Source organism: Phyllobates terribilis, unplaced genomic scaffold (assembly GCF_046119375.1).
Source record: "Phyllobates terribilis strain yellow unplaced genomic scaffold, ASM4611937v1 Scaffold_11__3_contigs__length_659146591, whole genome shotgun sequence".
NCBI lineage: Eukaryota > Metazoa > Chordata > Amphibia > Anura > Dendrobatidae > Phyllobates > Phyllobates terribilis.
In genome coordinates, this window is record NW_027362771.1 from 599,175,306 (window position 1) to 599,196,634 (window position 21,329).

General features: G+C 55.8%; 1 protein-coding gene across 1 annotated transcript in view; it reads left to right on the top strand.

Annotated features, from left to right (window-relative positions):
• STAG3 (STAG3 cohesin complex component) overlaps window positions 1-21,329 on the top strand; it is a 196,095-nt gene that overhangs the window by 129,550 nt on the left and 45,216 nt on the right. The window contains exon 22 of the mRNA XM_073654796.1: window positions 19,233-19,325. Within this exon, the coding sequence (XP_073510897.1) occupies window positions 19,233-19,325 (93 nt within the window). The remainder of the gene's footprint in view (window positions 1-19,232; window positions 19,326-21,329) is intronic.

Consider the following 21,329-nt stretch of genomic DNA (forward strand, 5'->3'; position numbering starts at 1 on the left):
TGCCGTGTACACACAGGGTATGTCAGTGCACGCTCCTCCTGCCGTATACACACAGGGTATGTCGGTGCACGCTCCTCCTGCCGTGTATATACAGGGTATGTCGGTGCACGCTCCTCCTGCCGTGTACACACAGGGTATGTCGGTGCACGCTCCTCCTGCCTTGTACATACAGGGTATGTCTGTGCACGCTCCTCCTGCTGTGTACACACAGGGTATGTCAGTGCACGCTCCTCCTGCCGTGTACATACAGGGTATGTCAGTGCACGCTCCTCCTGACGTGTATATACAGGGTATGTCGGTGTACGCCCCTCGTGCCGTGTACACACAGGGTATGTCAGTGCACGCTCCTCCTGCCGTATACACACAGGGTATGTCGGTGCACGCTCCTCCTGCCGTGTATATACAGGGTATGTCGGTGCACGCTCCTCCTGCCGTGTACACACAGGGTATGTCGGTGCACGCTCCTCCTGCCTTGTACATACAGGGTATGTCGGTGCACGCTCCTCCTGCCTTGTACATACAGGTTATGTCTGTGCACGCTCCTCCTGCTGTGTACACACAGGGTATGTCGGTGCACGCTCCTCCTGCCGTGTACACACAGGGTATGTCGGTGCACGCTCCTCCTGCCGTGTACATACAGGTTATGTCGGTGCACGCTCCTCCTGCCGTGTACACACAGGGTATGTCAGTGCACGCTCCTCCTGACGTGTATATACAGGGTATGTCGGTGTACGCCCCTCCTGCCGTGTACACACAGGGTATGTCATTGCACGCTCCTCCTGCCGTGTACACACAGGGTATGTCTGTGCACGCTCCTCCTGCCGTGTATATACAGGGTATGTCGGTGCACGCTCCTCCTGCCGTGTACACACAGGGTATGTCAGTGCACGCTCCTCCTGACGTGTATATACAGGGTATGTCGGTGTACGCCCCTCCTGCCGTGTACACACAGGGTATGTCATTGCACGCTCCTCCTGCCGTGTACACACAGGGTATGTCTGTGCACGCTTCTCCTGCTGTGTACATACAGGGTATGTCGGTGCACGCTCCTCCTGCCGTGTATATACAGGGTATGTCGGTGCACGCTCCTCCTGCCGTGTATATACAGAGTATGTCTGTGCACGCTCCTCCTGCTGTGTACATACAGGGTATGTCAGTGCACGCTCCTCCTGCAGTGTACACACAGGGTATGTCGGTGCACGCTCCTCCTGCCGTGTACATACAGGGTATGTCGGTGCACGCTTCTCCTGCCGTGTACACACAGGGTATGTCGGTGCACGATCCTCCTGCCGTGTATATACAGGGTATGTCGGTGCACGCTTCTCCTGCCGTGTACACACAGGGTATGTCGGTGCACGCTTCTCCTGCCGTGTACACACAGGGTATGTCGGTGCACGCTCCTCCTGCCGTGTACACACAGGGTATGTCTGTGCACGCTCCTCCTGCCGTGTATATACAGGGTATGTCGGTGTACGCCCCTCCTGCCGTGTACACACAGGGTATGTCGGTGCACGCTCCTCCTGCCGTGTACACACAGGGTATGTCAGTGCACGCTCCTCCTGCCGTGTACATACAGGGTATGTCGGTGCACGCTCCTCCTGCTGTGTACATACAGGGTATGTCTGTGCACACTCCTCCTGCTGTGTATATACAGGGTATGTCTGTGCACGCTCCTCCTGCTGTGTATATACAGGGTATGTCGGTGCACGCTCCTCCTGCTGTGTACATACAGGGTATGTCTGTGCACGCTCCTCCTGCCGTGTACATACAGGGTATGTCAGTGCACGCTCCTCCTGCCGTGTACATACAGGGTATGTCGGTGCACGCTCCTCCTGCCGTGTACATACAGGGTATGTCAGTGCACGCTCCTCCTGCCGTGTACACACAGGGTATGTCGGTGCACGCTCCTCCTGCCGTGTATATACAGGGTATGTCGGTGCACGCTCCTCCTGCCTTGTACACACAGGGTATGTCTGTGCACGCTCCTCCTGCCTTGTACACACAGGGTATGTCGGTGCACGCTCCTGCCGTGTACACACAGGGTATGTTGGTGCACACTCCTCCTGCCTTGTACACACAGGGTATGTTGGTGCACACTCCTCCCGCCGTGTACATACAGGGTATGTCGGTGCACGCTCCTCCTGCCGTGTACACACAGGGTATGTCGGTGCACGCTCTTCCTGCCGTGTACACACAGGGTATGTCGGTGCACGCTCCTCCTGCCGTGTACACACAGGGTATGTCAGTGCACGCTCCTCCCTTGTACATACAGGGTATGTCGGTGCACGCTCCTCCCGCCGTGTACATACAGGGTATGTCAGTGCACGCTCCTCCTGCTGTGTACACACAGGGTATGTCGGTGCACACTCCTCCTGCCGTGTACATACAGGGTATGTCAGTGCACGCTCCTCCTGCCGTGTACATACAGGGTATGTCGGTGCACACTCCTCCTGCCTTGTACACACAGGGTATGTCGGTGCACGCTCCTCCTGCCTTGTACACACAGGGTATGTCGGTGCACGCTCCTCCTGCCTTGTACATACAGGGTATGTCGGTGCACGCTCCTCCTGCTGTGTACATACAGGGTATGTCTGTGCACGCTCCTCCTGCCGTGTATATACAGGGTATGTCGGTGCACGCTCCTCCTGCCTTGTACACACAGGGTATGTCGGTGCACGCTCCTGCCGTGTACACACAGGGTATGTCTGTGCACGCTCCTCCTGCCGTGTATATACAGGGTATGTCAGTGCACGCACCTCCTGCCGTGTACATACAGGGTATGTCAGTGCACGCTCCTTCTGCTGTGTATATACAGGGTATGTCGGTGCACGCTCCTCCTGCCGTGTACATACAGGGTATGTCAGTGCACGCTCCTCCTGCCGTGTACACACAGGGTATGTCGGTGCACGCTCCTCCTGCCGTGTACACACAGGGTATGTCAGTGCACGCTCCTCCTGCCGTGTACATTCAGGGTATGTCAGTGCACGCTCCTCCTGCCGTGTACATTCAGGGTATGTCAGTGCACGCTCCTCCTGCCGTGTACACACAGGGTATGTCGGTGCACGCTCCTCCTGCTGTGTATATACAGGGTATGTCAGTGCACGCTCCTCCTGCCGTGTACACACAGGGTATGTCGGTGCACGCTCCTCCTGCCGTGTACATTCAGGGTATGTCAGTGCACGCTCCTCCTGCCGTGTACACACAGGGTATGTCGGTGCACGCTCCTCCTGCTGTGTACACACAGGGTATGTCGGTGCACGCTCCTCCTGCTGTGTACATACAGGGTATGTCAGTGCACGCTCCTCCTGCCGTGTACATACAGGGTATGTCGGTGCACGCTCCTCCTGCCGCGTACACACAGGGTATGTCAGTGCACGCTCCTCCTGCCGTGTACATACAGGGTATGTCAGTGCACGCTCCTCCTGCCGTGTATATACAGGGTATGTCGGTGCACGCTCCTCCTGCCGTGTACATACAGGGTATGTCGGTGCACTCTCCTCCTGCCGTGTACATACAGGGTATGTCGGTGCACGCTCCTCCTGCCTTGTACATACAGGGTATGTCAGTGCACACTCCTCCTGCCGTGTACATACAGGGTATGTCTGTGCACGCTCCTCCTGCCGTGTACATTCAGGGTATGTCAGTGCACGCTCCTCCTGCCGTGTACACACAGGGTATGTCGGTGCACGCTCCTCCTGCCGTGTACACACAGGGTATGTCAGTGCACGCTCCTCCTGCCGTGTACATACAGGGTATGTCAGTGCACACTCCTCCTGCCGTGTACATACAGGGTATGTCGGTGCACGCTCCTCCTGCCGTGTACATACAGGGTATGTCGGTGCACGCTCCTCCTGCCGTGTATATACAGGGTATGTCGGTGCACGCTCCTCCTGCCTTGTACACACAGGGTATGTCTGTGCACGCTCCTCCTGCCTTGTACACACAGGGTATGTCGGTGCACGCTCCTGCCGTGTACACACAGGGTATGTTGGTGCACACTCCTCCTGCCTTGTACACACAGGGTATGTTGGTGCACACTCCTCCCGCCGTGTACATACAGGGTATGTCGGTGCACGCTCCTCCTGCCGTGTACACACAGGGTATGTCGGTGCACGCTCCTCCTGCCGTGTACACACAGGGTATGTCGGTGCACGCTCCTCCTGCCGTGTACACACAGGGTATGTCAGTGCACGCTCCTCCTGCCGTGTACACACAGGGTATGTCAGTGCACGCTCCTCCCTTGTACATACAGGGTATGTCGGTGCACGCTCCTCCCGCCGTGTACATACAGGGTATGTCAGTGCACGCTCCTCCTGCTGTGTACACACTGGGTATGTCGGTGCACACTCCTCCTGCCGTGTACATACAGGGTATGTCGGTGCACGCTCCTCCTGCCGTGTACATACAGGGTATGTCAGTGCTCGCTCCTCCTGCCATGTACATACAGGGTATGTCAGTGCTCGCTCCTCCTGCCGTGTACATACAGGGTATGTCGGTGTACGCCCCTCCTGCCGTGTACACACAGGGTATGTCGGTGCACGCTCCTCCTGCCGTGTATATACAGGGTATGTCGGTGTACGCCCCTCGTGCCGTGTACACACAGGGTATGTCAGTGCACGCTCCTCCTGCCGTATACACACAGGGTATGTCGGTGCACGCTCCTCCTGCCGTGTATATACAGGGTATGTCGGTGCACGCTCCTCCTGCCGTGTACACACAGGGTATGTCGGTGCACGCTCCTCCTGCCTTGTACATACAGGGTATGTCTGTGCACGCTCCTCCTGCTGTGTACACACAGGGTATGTCAGTGCACGCTCCTCCTGCCGTGTACATACAGGGTATGTCGGTGCACGCTCCTCCTGCCGTGTATATACAGGGTATGTCGGTGCACGCTCCTCCTGCCGTGTACATACAGGGTATGTCGGTGCACGCTCCTCCTGCCGTGTACATACAGGGTATGTCGGTGCACGCTCCTCCTGCCGTGTACACACAGGGTATGTCTGTGCACGCTCCTCCTGCCGTGTACACACAGAGTATGTCTGTGCACGCTCCTCCTGCCGTGTACATACAGGGTATGTCAGTGCACGCTCCTCCTGACGTGTATATACAGGGTATGTCGGTGTACGCCCCTCGTGCCGTGTACACACAGGGTATGTCAGTGCACGCTCCTCCTGCCGTATACACACAGGGTATGTCGGTGCACGCTCCTCCTGCCGTGTATATACAGGGTATGTCGGTGCACGCTCCTCCTGCCGTGTACACACAGGGTATGTCGGTGCACGCTCCTCCTGCCTTGTACATACAGGGTATGTCGGTGCACGCTCCTCCTGCCTTGTACATACAGGTTATGTCTGTGCACGCTCCTCCTGCTGTGTACACACAGGGTATGTCGGTGCACGCTCCTCCTGCCGTGTACACACAGGGTATGTCGGTGCACGCTCCTCCTGCCGTGTACATACAGGTTATGTCGGTGCACGCTCCTCCTGCCGTGTACACACAGGGTATGTCAGTGCACGCTCCTCCTGACGTGTATATACAGGGTATGTCGGTGTACGCCCCTCCTGCCGTGTACACACAGGGTATGTCATTGCACGCTCCTCCTGCCGTGTACACACAGGGTATGTCAGTGCACACTCCTCCTGCCGTGTACACACAGGGTATGTCTGTGCACGCTCCTCCTGCCGTGTATATACAGGGTATGTCGGTGCACGCTCCTCCTGCCGTGTACACACAGGGTATGTCAGTGCACGCTCCTCCTGACGTGTATATACAGGGTATGTCGGTGTACGCCCCTCCTGCCGTGTACACACAGGGTATGTCATTGCACGCTCCTCCTGCCGTGTACACACAGGGTATGTCTGTGCACGCTTCTCCTGCTGTGTACATACAGGGTATGTCGGTGCACGCTCCTCCTGCCGTGTATATACAGGGTATGTCGGTGCACGCTCCTCCTGCCGTGTATATACAGGGTATGTCTGTGCACGCTCCTCCTGCTGTGTACATACAGGGTATGTCAGTGCACGCTCCTCCTGCAGTGTACACACAGGGTATGTCGGTGCACGCTCCTCCTGCCGTGTACATACAGGGTATGTCGGTGCACGCTTCTCCTGCCGTGTACACACAGGGTATGTCGGTGCACGATCCTCCTGCCGTGTATATACAGGGTATGTCGGTGCACGCTTCTCCTGCCGTGTACACACAGGGTATGTCGGTGCACGCTTCTCCTGCCGTGTACACACAGGGTATGTCGGTGCACGCTCCTCCTGCCGTGTACACACAGGGTATGTCTGTGCACGCTCCTCCTGCCGTGTATATACAGGGTATGTCGGTGTACGCCCCTCCTGCCGTGTACACACAGGGTATGTCGGTGCACGCTCCTCCTGCCGTGTACACACAGGGTATGTCAGTGCACGCTCCTCCTGCCGTGTACATACAGGGTATGTCTGTGCACACTCCTCCTGCTGTGTATATACAGGGTATGTCTGTGCACGCTCCTCCTGCTGTGTATATACAGGGTATGTCGGTGCACGCTCCTCCTGCTGTGTACATACAGGGTATGTCTGTGCACGCTCCTCCTGCCGTGTACATACAGGGTATGTCAGTGCACGCTCCTCCTGCCGTGTACATACAGGGTATGTCGGTGCACGCTCCTCCTGCCGTGTACATACAGGGTATGTCAGTGCACGCTCCTCCTGCCGTGTACACACAGGGTATGTCGGTGCACGCTCCTCCTGCCGTGTATATACAGGGTATGTCGGTGCACGCTCCTCCTGCCTTGTACACACAGGGTATGTCTGTGCACGCTCCTCCTGCCTTGTACACACAGGGTATGTCGGTGCACGCTCCTGCCGTGTACACACAGGGTATGTTGGTGCACACTCCTCCTGCCTTGTACACACAGGGTATGTTGGTGCACACTCCTCCCGCCGTGTACATACAGGGTATGTCGGTGCACGCTCCTCCTGCTGTGTACACACAGGGTATGTCGGTGCACGCTCTTCCTGCCGTGTACACACAGGGTATGTCGGTGCACGCTCCTCCTGCCGTGTACACACAGGGTATGTCAGTGCACGCTCCTCCCTTGTACATACAGGGTATGTCGGTGCACGCTCCTCCCGCCGTGTACATACAGGGTATGTCAGTGCACGCTCCTCCTGCTGTGTACACACAGGGTATGTCGGTGCACACTCCTCCTGCCGTGTACATACAGGGTATGTCAGTGCACGCTCCTCCTGCCGTGTACATACAGGGTATGTCGGTGCACACTCCTCCTGCCTTGTACACACAGGGTATGTCGGTGCACGCTCCTCCTGCCTTGTACACACAGGGTATGTCGGTGCACGCTCCTCCTGCCTTGTACATACAGGGTATGTCGGTGCACGCTCCTCCTGCTGTGTACATACAGGGTATGTCTGTGCACGCTCCTCCTGCCGTGTATATACAGGGTATGTCGGTGCACGCTCCTCCTGCCTTGTACACACAGGGTATGTCGGTGCACGCTCCTGCCGTGTACACACAGGGTATGTCTGTGCACGCTCCTTCTGCTGTGTATATACAGGGTATGTCGGTGCACGCTCCTCCTGCCGTGTACATACAGGGTATGTCAGTGCACGCTCCTCCTGCCGTGTACACACAGGGTATGTCGGTGCACGCTCCTCCTGCCGTGTACACACAGGGTATGTCAGTGCACGCTCCTCCTGCCGTGTACATTCAGGGTATGTCAGTGCACGCTCCTCCTGCCGTGTACATTCAGGGTATGTCAGTGCACGCTCCTCCTGCCGTGTACACACAGGGTATGTCGGTGCACGCTCCTCCTGCTGTGTATATACAGGGTATGTCAGTGCACGCTCCTCCTGCCGTGTACACACAGGGTATGTCGGTGCACGCTCCTCCTGCCGTGTACATTCAGGGTATGTCAGTGCACGCTCCTCCTGCCGTGTACACACAGGGTATGTCGGTGCACGCTCCTCCTGCTGTGTACACACAGGGTATGTCGGTGCACGCTCCTCCTGCTGTGTACATACAGGGTATGTCAGTGCACGCTCCTCCTGCCGTGTACATACAGGGTATGTCGGTGCACGCTCCTCCTGCCGTGTACACACAGGGTATGTCAGTGCACGCTCCTCCTGCCGTGTACATACAGGGTATGTCAGTGCACGCTCCTCCTGCCGTGTATATACAGGGTATGTCGGTGCACGCTCCTCCTGCCGTGTACATACAGGGTATGTCGGTGCACTCTCCTCCTGCCGTGTACATACAGGGTATGTCGGTGCACGCTCCTCCTGCCTTGTACATACAGGGTATGTCAGTGCACACTCCTCCTGCCGTGTACATACAGGGTATGTCTGTGCACGCTCCTCCTGCCGTGTACATTCAGGGTATGTCAGTGCACGCTCCTCCTGCCATGTACATACAGGGTATGTCTGTGCACGCTCCTCCTGCCGTGTACATACAGGTTATGTCGGTGCACGCTCCTCCTGCCGTGTACATACAGGGTATGTCAGTGCACGCTCCTCCTGCCGTGTACATACAGGGTATGTCAGTGCACGCTCCTCCTGCCGTGTACACACAGGGTATGTCAGTGCACGCTCCTCCTGCCGTATACATACAGGGTATGTCGGTGCACGCTCCTCCTGCCGTGTACATACAGGGTATGTCAGTGCACGCTCCTCCTGCCTTGTACATACAGGGTATGTCGGTGCACGCTCCTCCTGCCGTGTACATTCAGGGTATGTCAGTGCACGCTCCTTCCGTGTACATACAGGGTATGTCAGTGCACGCTCCTCCTGCCGTGTACACACAGGGTATGTCGGTGCACGCTCCTTCTGCTTTGTACATACAGGGTATGTCGGTGCACGCTCCTCCTGCCGTGTACACACAGGGTATGTCTGTGCACGCTCCTCCTGCCGTGTACACACAGGGTATGTCAGTGCACGCTCCTCCTGCCGTGTATATACAGGGTATGTCAGTGCACGCTCCTCCTGCCGTGTACACACAGGGTATGTCTGTGCACGCTCCTCCTGCCGTGTACATACAGGGTATATTGGTGCACGCTCCTCCTGCCGTGTACATACAGGGTATGTCGGTGCACGCTCCTCCAGCCGTGTATATACAGGGTATGTCGGTGCACGCTCCTCCTGCCGTGTACATACAGGGTATGTCTGTGCACGCTCCTCCTGCTGTGTACATACAGGGTATGTCTGTGCACGCTCCTCCTGCCGTGTATATACAGGGTATGTCGGTGCACGCTCCTCCTGCCGTGTATATACAGGGTATGTCTGTGCACGCTCCTCCTGCCGTGTACATACAGGGTATGTCGGTGCACGCTCCTCCTGCCGTGTATATACAGGGTATGTCGGTGCACGCTCCTCCTGCCGTGTATATACAGGGTATGTCTGTGCACGCTCCTCCTGCTGTGTACATACAGGGTATGTCTGTGCACGCTCCTCCTGCCGTGTACATACAGGGTATGTCGGTGCACGCTCCTCCTGCCGTGTACATACAGGGTATGTCGGTGCACGCTCCTCCTGCCTTGTACATACAGGGTATGTCTGTGCACGCTCCTCCTGCCGTGTATATACAGGGTATGTCGGTGCACGCTCCTCCTGCTGTGTATATACAGGGTATGTCGGTGCACGCTCCTCCTGCCGTGTACATACAGGGTATGTCAGTGCACGCTCCTCCTGCCGTGTACACACAGGGTATGTCTGTGCACGCTCCTCCTGCCATGTACACACAGGGTATGTCGGTGCACGCTCCTCCTGCTGTGTATATACAGGGTATGTCGGTGCACGCTCCTCCTGCTGTGTACACACAGGGTATGTCGGTGCACGCTCCTCCTGCTGTGTACATACAGGGTATGTCAGTGCACGCTCCTCCTGCCGTGTACATACAGGGTATGTCGGTGCACGCTCCTCCTGCCGTGTACACACAGGGTATGTCAGTGCACGCTCCTCCTGCCGTGTACATACAGGGTATGTCAGTGCACGCTCCTCCTGCCGTGTATATACAGGGTATGTCAGTGCACGCTCCTCCTGCCGTGTACATACAGGGTATGTCAGTGCACGCTCCTCCTGCCGTGTATATACAGGGTATGTCTGTGCACGCTCCTCCTGCTGTGTACATACAGGGTATGTCTGTGCACGCTCCTCCTGCCGTGTATATACAGGGTTTGTCGGTGCACGCTCCTCCTGCCGTGTACATACAGGGTATGTCGGTGCACTCTCCTCCTGCCGTGTACATACAGGGTATGTCAGTGCACACTCCTCCTGCCGTGTACATACAGGGTATGTCGGTGCACGCTCCTCCTGCCGTGTACATACAGGGTATGTCGGTGCACGCTCCTCCTACCGTGCATATACAGGGTATGTCGGTGCATGCTCCTCCTGCCGTGTACACACAGGGTATGTCTGTGCACGCTCCTCCTGCCGTGTACATACAGGGTATGTCAGTGCACACTCCTCCTGCCGTGTACATACAGGGTATGTCAGTGCACACTCCTCCTGCCGTGTACACACAGGGTATGTCAGTGCACGCTCCTCCTGCCGTGTATATACAGGGTATGTCTGTGCACGCTCCTCCTGCCGTGTATATACAGGGTATGTCTGTGCACGCTCCTCCTGCCGTGTACACACAGAGTATGTCTGTGCACGCTCCTCCTGCCGTGTACATACAGGGTATGTCAGTGCACACTCCTCCTGCCGTGTACATACAGGGTATGTCGGTGCACACTCCTCCTGCCTTGTACATACAGGGTATGTCAGTGCACACTTCTCCTGCCGTGTACATTCAGGGTATGTCGGTGCACGCTCCTCCTGCCGTGTACATTCAGGGTATGTCGGTGCACGCTCCTCCTGCCGTGTACATACAGGGTATGTCGGTGCACGCTCCTCCTGCCGTGTACATACAGGGTATGTCAGTCTACGCTCCTCCTGCCGTGTACACACAGGGTATGTCAGTGCACGCTCCTCCTCCCTTGTACATACAGGGTATGTCATTGCACGCTCCTCCTCCCTTGTACATACAGGGTATGTCAGTGCACGCTCCTCCTGCCGTGTACACACAGGGTATGTCTGTGCACGCTCCTCCTGCCGTGTACACACAGGGTATGTCGGTGCACGCTCCTCCTGCCGTGTACATACAGGGTATGTCGGTGCACGCTCCTCCTGCCGTGTACATACAGGGTATGTCAGTGCACGCTCCTCCTGCCGTGTACACACAGGGTATGTCAGTGCACGCTCCTCCTCCCTTGTACATACAGGGTATGTCAGTGCACGCTCCTCCTGCCGTGTACACACAGGGTATGTCGGTGCACGCTCCTCCTGCCGTGTACACACCGGGTATGTCGGTGCACGCTCCTCCTGCCGTGTACATACAGGGTATGTCGGTGCACGCTCCTCCTGCCGTGTACATACAGGGTATGTCGGTGCACGCTCCTCCTGCCGTGTACACACAGGGTATGTCGGTGCACGCTCCTCCTGCCGTGTATATACAGGGTATGTCAGTGCACGCTCCTCCTGTCGTGTACACACAGGGTATGTCTGTGCACCCTCCTCCTGCCGTGTATATACAGGGTATGTCGATGCACGCTCCTCCTGCCGTGTACACACAGGGTATGTCAGTGCACGCTCCTCCTGCCGTGTACATACAGGGTATGTCGGTGCACGCTCCTCCTGCCGTGTACATACAGGGTATGTCAGTGCACGCTCCTCCTGCCGTGTACACACAGGGTATGTCAGTGCACGCTCCTCCTCCCTTGTACATACAGGGTATGTCAGTGCACGCTCCTCCTGCCGTGTACACACAGGGTATGTCTGTGCACGCTCCTCCTGCCGTGTACACACAGGGTATGTCGGTGCACGCTCCTACTGCCGTGTACACACAGGGTATGTCAGTGCACGCTCCTCCTGCCGTGTACATACAGGGTATGTCGGTGCACGCTCCTCCTGCCGTGTACATACAGGGTATGTCGGTGCACGCTCCTCCTGCCGTGTACATACAGGGTATGTCTGTGCATGCTCCTCCTGCCGTGTACACACAGGGTATGTCTGTGCACGCTCCTCCTGCCGTGTACATACAGGGTATGTCGGTGCACGCTCCTCCTGCCGTGTACATACAGGGTATGTCGGTGCACGCTCCTCCTGCCGTGTACATACAGGGTATGTCTGTGCATGCTCCTCCTGCCGTGTATATACAGGGTATGTCAGTGCACGCTCCTCCTGCCGTGTACATACAGGGTATGTCTGTGCATGCTCCTCCTGCCGTGTACATACAGGGTATGTCTGTGCATGCTCCTCCTGCCGTGTACATACAGGGTATGTCAGTGCATGCTCCTCCTGCCGTGTACACACAGGGTATGTCTGTGCATGCTCCTCCTGCCGTGTACATACAGGGTATGTCGGTGTACGGTCCTCCTGCCGTGTATATACAGGGTATGTCAGTGCACGCTCCTCCTGCCGTGTACACACAGGGTATGTCTGTGCACGCTCCTCCTGCCGTGTACACACTGAGTATGTCTGTGCACGCTCCTCCTGCCGTGTACATACAGGGTATGTCGGTGCGCACTCCTGCTTTGTACATACAGGGTATGTCAGTGCACGCTCCTCCTGCCGTGTACATACAGGGTATGTCAGTGCACGCTCCTCCTGCCGTGTACACACAGGGTATGTCTGTGCATGCTCCTCCTGCCGTGTACATACAGGGTATGTCGGTGCACGCTCCTCCTGCCGTGTATATACAGGGTATGTCGGTGTACGCCCCTCCTGCCGTGTACACACAGGGTATGTCAGTGCACGCTCCTCCTGCCGTGTACATACAGGGTATGTCGGTGCACGCTCCTCCTGCCGTGTATATACAGGGTATGTCGGTGCACGCTCCTCCTGCCGTGTACACACAGGGTATGTCGGTGCACGCTCCTCCTGCCGTGTACACACAGGGTATGTCGGTGCACGCTCCTCCTGCCGTGTACATACAGGGTATGTCTGTGCATGCTCCTCCTGCCGTGTACATACAGGGTATGTCTGTGCATGCTCCTCCTGCCGTGTACATACAGGGTATGTCAGTGCATGCTCCTCCTGCCGTGTACACACAGGGTATGTCTGTGCATGCTCCTCCTGCCGTGTACATACAGGGTATGTCGGTGTGCGGTCCTCCTGCCGTGTATATACAGGGTATGTCAGTGCACGCTCCTCCTGCCGTGTACACACAGGGTATGTCTGTGCACGCTCCTCCTGCCGTGTACACACTGAGTATGTCTGTGCACGCTCCTCCTGCCGTGTACATACAGGGTATGTCGGTGCGCACTCCTGCTTTGTACATACAGGGTATGTCAGTGCACGCTCCTCCTGCCGTGTACACACAGGGTATGTCAGTGCACGCTCCTCCTCCCTTGTACATACAGGGTATGTCAGTGCACGCTCCTCCTGCCGTGTATATACAGGGTATGTCGGTGCACGCTCCTCCTGCCGTGTACACACAGGGTATGTCGGTGCACGCTCCTCCTGCCGTGTACACACAGGGTATGTCGGTGCACGCTCCTCCTGCCGTGTACATACAGGGTATGTCGGTGCACGCTCCTCCTGCCGTGTACATACAGGGTATGTCGGTGCACGCTCCTCCTGCCGTGTACACACAGGGTATGTCGGTGCACGCTCCTCCTGCCGTGTATATACAGGGTATGTCAGTGCACGCTCCTCCTGTCGTGTACACACAGGGTATGTCTGTGCACCCTCCTCCTGCCGTGTATATACAGGGTATGTCGATGCACGCTCCTCCTGCCGTGTACACACAGGGTATGTCAGTGCACGCTCCTCCTGCCGTGTACATACAGGGTATGTCGGTGCACGCTCCTCCTGCCGTGTACATACAGGGTATGTCAGTGCACGCTCCTCCTGCCGTGTACACACAGGGTATGTCAGTGCACGCTCCTCCTCCCTTGTACATACAGGGTATGTCAGTGCACGCTCCTCCTGCCGTGTACACACAGGGTATGTCTGTGCACGCTCCTCCTGCCGTGTACACACAGGGTATGTCGGTGCACGCTCCTACTGCCGTGTACACACAGGGTATGTCAGTGCACGCTCCTCCTGCCGTGTACATACAGGGTATGTCGGTGCACGCTCCTCCTGCCGTGTACATACAGGGTATGTCGGTGCACGCTCCTCCTGCCGTGTACATACAGGGTATGTCTGTGCATGCTCCTCCTGCCGTGTACACACAGGGTATGTCTGTGCACGCTCCTCCTGCCGTGTACATACAGGGTATGTCGGTGCACGCTCCTCCTGCCGTGTACATACAGGGTATGTCGGTGCACGCTCCTCCTGCCGTGTATATACAGGGTATGTCAGTGCACGCTCCTCCTGCCGTGTATATACAGGGTATGTCAGTGCACGCTCCTCCTGCCGTGTACATACAGGGTATGTCTGTGCATGCTCCTCCTGCCGTGTACATACAGGGTATGTCTGTGCATGCTCCTCCTGCCGTGTATATACAGGGTATGTCAGTGCACGCTCCTCCTGCCGTGTACATACAGGGTATGTCTGTGCATGCTCCTCCTGCCGTGTACATACAGGGTATGTCTGTGCATGCTCCTCCTGCCGTGTACATACAGGGTATGTCAGTGCATGCTCCTCCTGCCGTGTACACACAGGGTATGTCTGTGCATGCTCCTCCTGCCGTGTACATACAGGGTATGTCGGTGTGCGGTCCTCCTGCCGTGTATATACAGGGTATGTCAGTGCACGCTCCTCCTGCCGTGTACACACAGGGTATGTCTGTGCACGCTCCTCCTGCCGTGTACACACTGAGTATGTCTGTGCACGCTCCTCCTGCCGTGTACATACAGGGTATGTCGGTGCGCACTCCTGCTTTGTACATACAGGGTATGTCAGTGCACGCTCCTCCTGCCGTGTACATACAGGGTATGTCAGTGCACGCTCCTCCTGCCGTGTACACACAGGGTATGTCTGTGCATGCTCCTCCTGCCGTGTACATACAGGGTATGTCGGTGCACGCTCCTCCTGCCGTGTATATACAGGGTATGTCGGTGTACGCCCCTCCTGCCGTGTACACACAGGGTATGTCAGTGCACGCTCCTCCTGCCGTGTACATACAGGGTATGTCGGTGCACGCTCCTCCTGCCGTGTATATACAGGGTATGTCGGTGCACGCTCCTCCTGCTTTGTACATACAGGGTATGTCGGTGCACGCTCCTCCTGCCGTGTATATACAGGGTATGTCAGTGCACGCTCCTCCTGCCGTGTATATACAGGGTATGTCTGTGCACGCTCCTCCTGCCGTGTACACACAGGGTATGTCTGTGCACGCTCCTCCTGCTGTGTACATTCAGGGTATGTCTGCACACTCCTCCTGCCGTGTACATTCAGGGTATGTCGGTGCACTCTCCTCCTGCCGTGTACATACAGGGTATGTCAGTGCACGCTCCTCCTGCCTTGTACATACAGGGTATGTCAGTGCACGCTCCTCCTGCCGTGTATATACAGGGCATGTCGGTGCACGCTCCTCCTGCCGTGTACATACAGGGTATGTCAGTGCACGCTCCTCCTGCCGTGTACATACAGGGTATGTCAGTGCACGCTCCTCCTGCCATGTACATACAGGGTATGTCAGTGCACGCTCCTCCTGCCGTGTACACACAGGGTATGTCAGTGCACGCTCCTCCTGCCGTGTACATACAGGGTATGTCAGTGCACGCTCCTCCTGCCTTGTACATTCAGGGTATGTCAGTGCACGCTCCTCCTGCCGTGTACACACAGGGTATGTCAGTGCACGCTCCTCCTGCCGTGTACACACAGGGTATGTCGGTGCACGCTCCTCCTGCCGTGTACATACAGGGTATGTCAGTGCACGCTCCTCCTGCTGTGTATATACAGGGTATGTCAGTGCACGCTCCTCCTGCCGTGTACACACAGGGTATGTCAGTGCACGCTCCTCCTGCCGTGTACATACAGGGTATGTCAGTGCACGCTCCTCCTGCCGTGTACATACAGGGTATGTCGGTGCACGCTCCTCCTGCCGTGTACATTCAGGGTATGTCTGTGCACGCTCCTCCTGCCGTGTACATACAGGGTATGTCGGTGCACGCTCCTCCTGCCGTGTACATACAGGGTATGTCAGTGCACGCTCCTCCTGCCTTGTACATACAGGGTATATCGGTGCACTCTCCTCCTGCCGTGTACATACAGGGTATGTCTGTGCACGCTCCTCCTGCCGTGTACATACAGGGTATGTCGGTGCACGCTCCTCCTGCCGTGTACATTCAGGGTATGTCTGTGCACGCTCCTCCTGCCGTGTACATACAGGGTATGTCAGTGCACGCTCCTCCTGCCGTGTACATTCAGGGTATGTCTGTGCACGCTCCTCCTGCCGTGTACATACAGGGTATGTCGGTGCACACTCCTCCTGCCTTGTACATACAGGGTATATCGGTGCACTCTCCTCCTGCCGTGTACATACAGGGTTTGTCGGTGCACGCTCCTCCTGCCGTGTACATACAGGGTATGTCGGTGCACGCTCCTCCTGCCGTGTACACACAGGGTATGTCAGTGCACGCTCCTCCTGCCTTGTACATACAGGGTATATCGGTGCACTCTCCTCCTGCCGTGTACATACAGGGTATGTCTGTGCACGCTCCTCCTGCCGTGTACATACAGGGTATGTCGGTGCACGCTCCTCCTGCCGTGTACATTCAGGGTATGTCTGTGCACGCTCCTCCTGCCGTGTACATACAGGGTATGTCAGTGCACGCTCCTCCTGCCGTGTACACACAGGGTATGTCTGTGCACGCTCCTCCTGCCGTGTACACACAGGGTATGTCAGTGCACGCTCCTCCTGCCGTGTACATACAGGGTATGTCGGTGCACGCTCCTCCTGCCATGTACATACAGGGTATGTCAGTGCACGCTCCTCCTGCCGTGTACATACAGGGTATGTCAGTGCACACTCCTCCTGCAGTGTACATACAGGGTATGTCTGTGCACGCTCCTCCTGCCGTGTACACACAGGGTATGTCAGTGCACGCTCCTCCTGCCGTGTACACACAGGGTATGTCAGTGCACGCTCCTCCTGCCGTGTACATACAGGGTATGTCAGTGCACGCTCCTCCTGCCGTGTACATACAGGGTATGTCTGTGCATGCTCCTCCTGCCGTGTACATACAGGGTATGTCGGTGCACGCTCCTCCTGCCGTGTACATACAGGGTATGTCAGTGCACGCTCCTCCTGCCGTGTACACACAGGGTATGTCAGTGCACGCTCCTCCTGCCGTGTACACACAGGGTATGTCGGTGCACGCTCCTCCTGCCGTGTATATACAGGGTATGTCGGTGCACGCTCCTCCTGCCGTGTACATACAGGGTATGTCAGTGCACGCTCCTCCTGCCGTGTACACACAGGGTATGTCAGTGCACGCTCCTCCTGCCGTGTACATACAGGGTATGTCAGTGCACGCTCCTCCTGCCGTGTACACACAGGGTATGTCAGTGCACGCTCCTCCTGCCGTGTACACACAGGGTATGTCGGTGCACGCTCCTCCTGCCGTGTATATACAGGGTATGTCAGTGCACGCTCCTCCTGCCATGTACACACAGGGTATGTCGGTGCACGCTACTCCTGCCGTGTACACACAGGGTATGTCGGTGCACGCTCCTCCTGCCGTGTACATACAGGGTATGTCGGTGCACGCTCCTCCTGCCGTGTACACACAGGGTATGTCGGTGCACGCTCCTCCTGCCGTGTATATACAGGGTATGTCGGTGCACGCTCCTCCTGCTGTGTATATACAGGGTATGTCGGTGCACGCTCCTCCTGCCGTGTACACACAGGGTATGTCTGTGCACGCTCCTCCTGCCGTGTACACACAGGGTATGTCAGTGCACGCTCCTCCTGCCGTGTACATTCAGGGTATGTCAGTGCACGCTCCTCCTGCCGTGTACACACAGGGTATGTCGGTGCACGCTCCTCCTGCCGTGTACACACAGGGTATGTCAGTGCACGCTCCTCCTGCAGTGTACACACAGGGTATGTCAGTGCACGCTCCTCCTGCCGTGTACACACAGGGTATGTCAGTGCACGCTCCTCCTGCTGTGTACATTCAGGGTATGTCAGTGCACGCTCCTCCTGCCGTGTACACACAGGGTATGTCGGTGCACGCTCCTCCTGCCGTGTACACACAGGGTATGTCAGTGCACGCTCCTCCTGCAGTGTACACACAGGGTATGTCAGTGCACGCTCCTCCTGCCGTGTACACACAGGGTATGTCAGTGCACGCTCCTCCTGCTGTGTACATACAGGGTATGTCGGTGCACGCTCCTCCTGCTGTGTACACACAGGGTATGTCGGTGCACGCTCCTCCTGCCGTGTACACACAGGGTATGTCTGTGCACGCTCCTCCTGCCGTGTACACACAGGGTATGTCAGTGCACGCTCCTCCTGCCGTGTACATACAGGGTATGTCGGTGCACGCTCCTCCTGCCGTGTACATACAGGGTATGTCAGTGCACGCTCCTCCTGCCGTGTACACACAGGGTATGTCAGTGCACGCTCCTCCTGCCGTGTACATTCAGGGTATGTCAGTGCACGCTCCTCCTGCCGTGTACACACAGGGTATGTCGGTGCACGCTCCTCCTGCCGTGTACACACAGGGTATGTCAGTGCACGCTCCTCCTGCAGTGTACACACAGGGTATGTCAGTGCACGCTCCTCCTGCCGTGTACACACAGGGTATGTCAGTGCACGCTCCTCCTGCTGTGTACATACAGGGTATGTCGGTGCACGCTCCTCCTGCTGTGTACACACAGGGTATGTCGGTGCACGCTCCTCCTGCCGTGTACACACAGGGTATGTCAGTGCACGCTCCTCCTGCAGTGTACACACAGGGTATGTCAGTGCACGCTCCTCCTGCCGTGTACACACAGGGTATGTCAGTGCACGCTCCTCCTGCCGTGTACACACAGGGTATGTCAGTGCACGCTCCTCCTGCCGTGTACACACAGGGTATGTCGGTGCACGCTCCTCCTGCCGTGTACACACAGGGTATGTCTGTGCACGCTCCTCCTGCCGTGTACATACAGGGTATGTCAGTGCATTGTCCCAGGGTTAATACGGTGTAGTCCCCTGTATGGTCCCATCTTGCCTCCACGTCCTTCCTGTGTATCTCCGCTGGCTATCCGCGGTGCGGTTGTACATTCTGTGTTATTCGCTCTCTCACTGATCAGGATTCGCTGGTCGCTTTACGGAAGAGACGTCGCCTGTTTGTGAGCCTGTGTCAGAGCCTCCTGTCTGATGTTCACTGCCGCGTGAGAGAGCAGGTAACGCCATCGCTGTGTGCCAGGACCGGGCGTTCTTTTTGTGTTTTCTTGTCACTAGGTCATGAAGGAAGGTGTGAAGCCGCTGAGGAGCTGATCCTGTGTTACGTAGCCGCCGTCGGCCTGTAGTGACCTGCGCTAGCTCCGATCGCTGCCCATTAACCTTATAAATGCTGCTGGCAATCTCTTTAACAGCGGCATGCAAATGCCGTCCTCGTCATTACCCTGGTATTCCAGTATAGTGTATCAGCTAGGGACTAAAAATAAAGAAAACATTTTTTAAAGTGATAAAAAAATGTATATAAACATGACACTCACCCTCTTTTCTCTCATTAAAAATAAATAACATTCTATATATAAAATCAACATATTTGGTATCGTGTCTGAGTTATCAAAATATAAAACTATTATCACCGAACGATCTTTAAATGAATTTATCCTTTTCAGTCACCGCATTTTCCAAAGAGTTAAATTTGTTATATATTCCTCAAAATGGTATCAATAAAAACATCCTTTCAAAAAACCAAGCAAATAGAAAATAATAAAACAGAAAAAAAAAAGTTTGGTATAGTGGTAATCCTACTGACCTGGAAAATATTGCTGCAGGACATTATCACCCCACAATGAACGTGGAATTTTTCCCTGTCTTTCAGTACGTTATGTGGTAAAATGAATGGTAAGGCCACTTTTCGGTGTCTGTAGGAGGCAGACACGGACTGTAACGTGTCTTTTGCACAGTCTTTTACGATTTCAGTTTTTTTCCCTGGTGGTGTGGATGATTTCCTCTCTTTGGGGACATTATTTTTCCAGTGCCTACCCTTTTATGGCACTGAGATCTTTTTTTTATGGAACTTTTTGCACCACTTTCTAGTTGTTTTCCGGTTACTCCTCTTCCTCTTTGCCAGTCTCTTTACCAGTCTCCTGCATTTTCTCTGCTCTTTCGCTACCATCCACAAAGATGGTGCACAGACAGTAGAAACTCCGACTTCTTGAGACCTCGACTTTTTTTTTTGGCAACAAGGCCGCAGCCTCTTCCCATTCTTTGGTCTACCTGGTTCATCTTCTTACACCTTCCTCACCTGCCTCAAGTGGGATCTGAGAGCGGGAATTTTTATTCAAATCAGCACTTTTCATTCTGCCTTTTTCCCTGGCTCTCCTCCTCCTTCGCAGACTTGGCCTCTCTTCATTTGAAGACTTTTCTGCCACTATTCCCAGAGGTTTTTGTTCCTTTCACAATTCCTCTTCCTATGGTAGCGACACGAAGCCTACCTGACCCTCTGGATCCAGGCAGCCCTTAATCCTTCCTGGCATGACTGTCCCAAGGCCGCAAACCCTCTACTTCCAGGACTTCTACTGCATGAAGGTTTTCCCCCCACTCAACTCGCTTTCTGTCTCTCTAGTGGGGGGGGGGGTGTCGCCTCTCCTTCAAAGAAGTCTGGATGGCTCACATAAACGACGCTTGGGTAAGGGAGGCAGTTTACTCAGGTTACAAAATCGAATTCACCTCTTTGCCCACAAGCGTTCTTTCTTTCATCCCCTCCAAAGGCTCAACCTTGGGCGTCCACTTTCTTCTAAGCCAACCACGACCTCCAGCTTCAAGAAGATCTTCACCAAGGTGGTTGCCCCACAGATGTCGCTACTTTGTGATAGATCTCCTTATCTCGATAATTTTTTGATCCAAGGAGGAAAACTTTTCCAGCCTCCAAATCATCTTGGAGTGATTCGGTTGGATTATCTACACTCAGAAGTCTTGTCTGATGACATCTCAGCTCCTGGGATTTCTATGCAACACCCAGACACCCATGTGGGGCGAGTGTTTCTAGCATGGGACAAGCACTCTCTTCTTCAGTCTGGAGTGGCCCAGTTGCAGATTCCTCAGGAACCATCCATGTTTGCATGAGTGTTCTGTGCAGGATGGTCTCAGTTTTCGAGGCGATACCCTTTGCTCAGTTTGACTGCCGGACACTACAGTTTTCCATCACCTTTTTGGAACAAGGCAGTGATCGA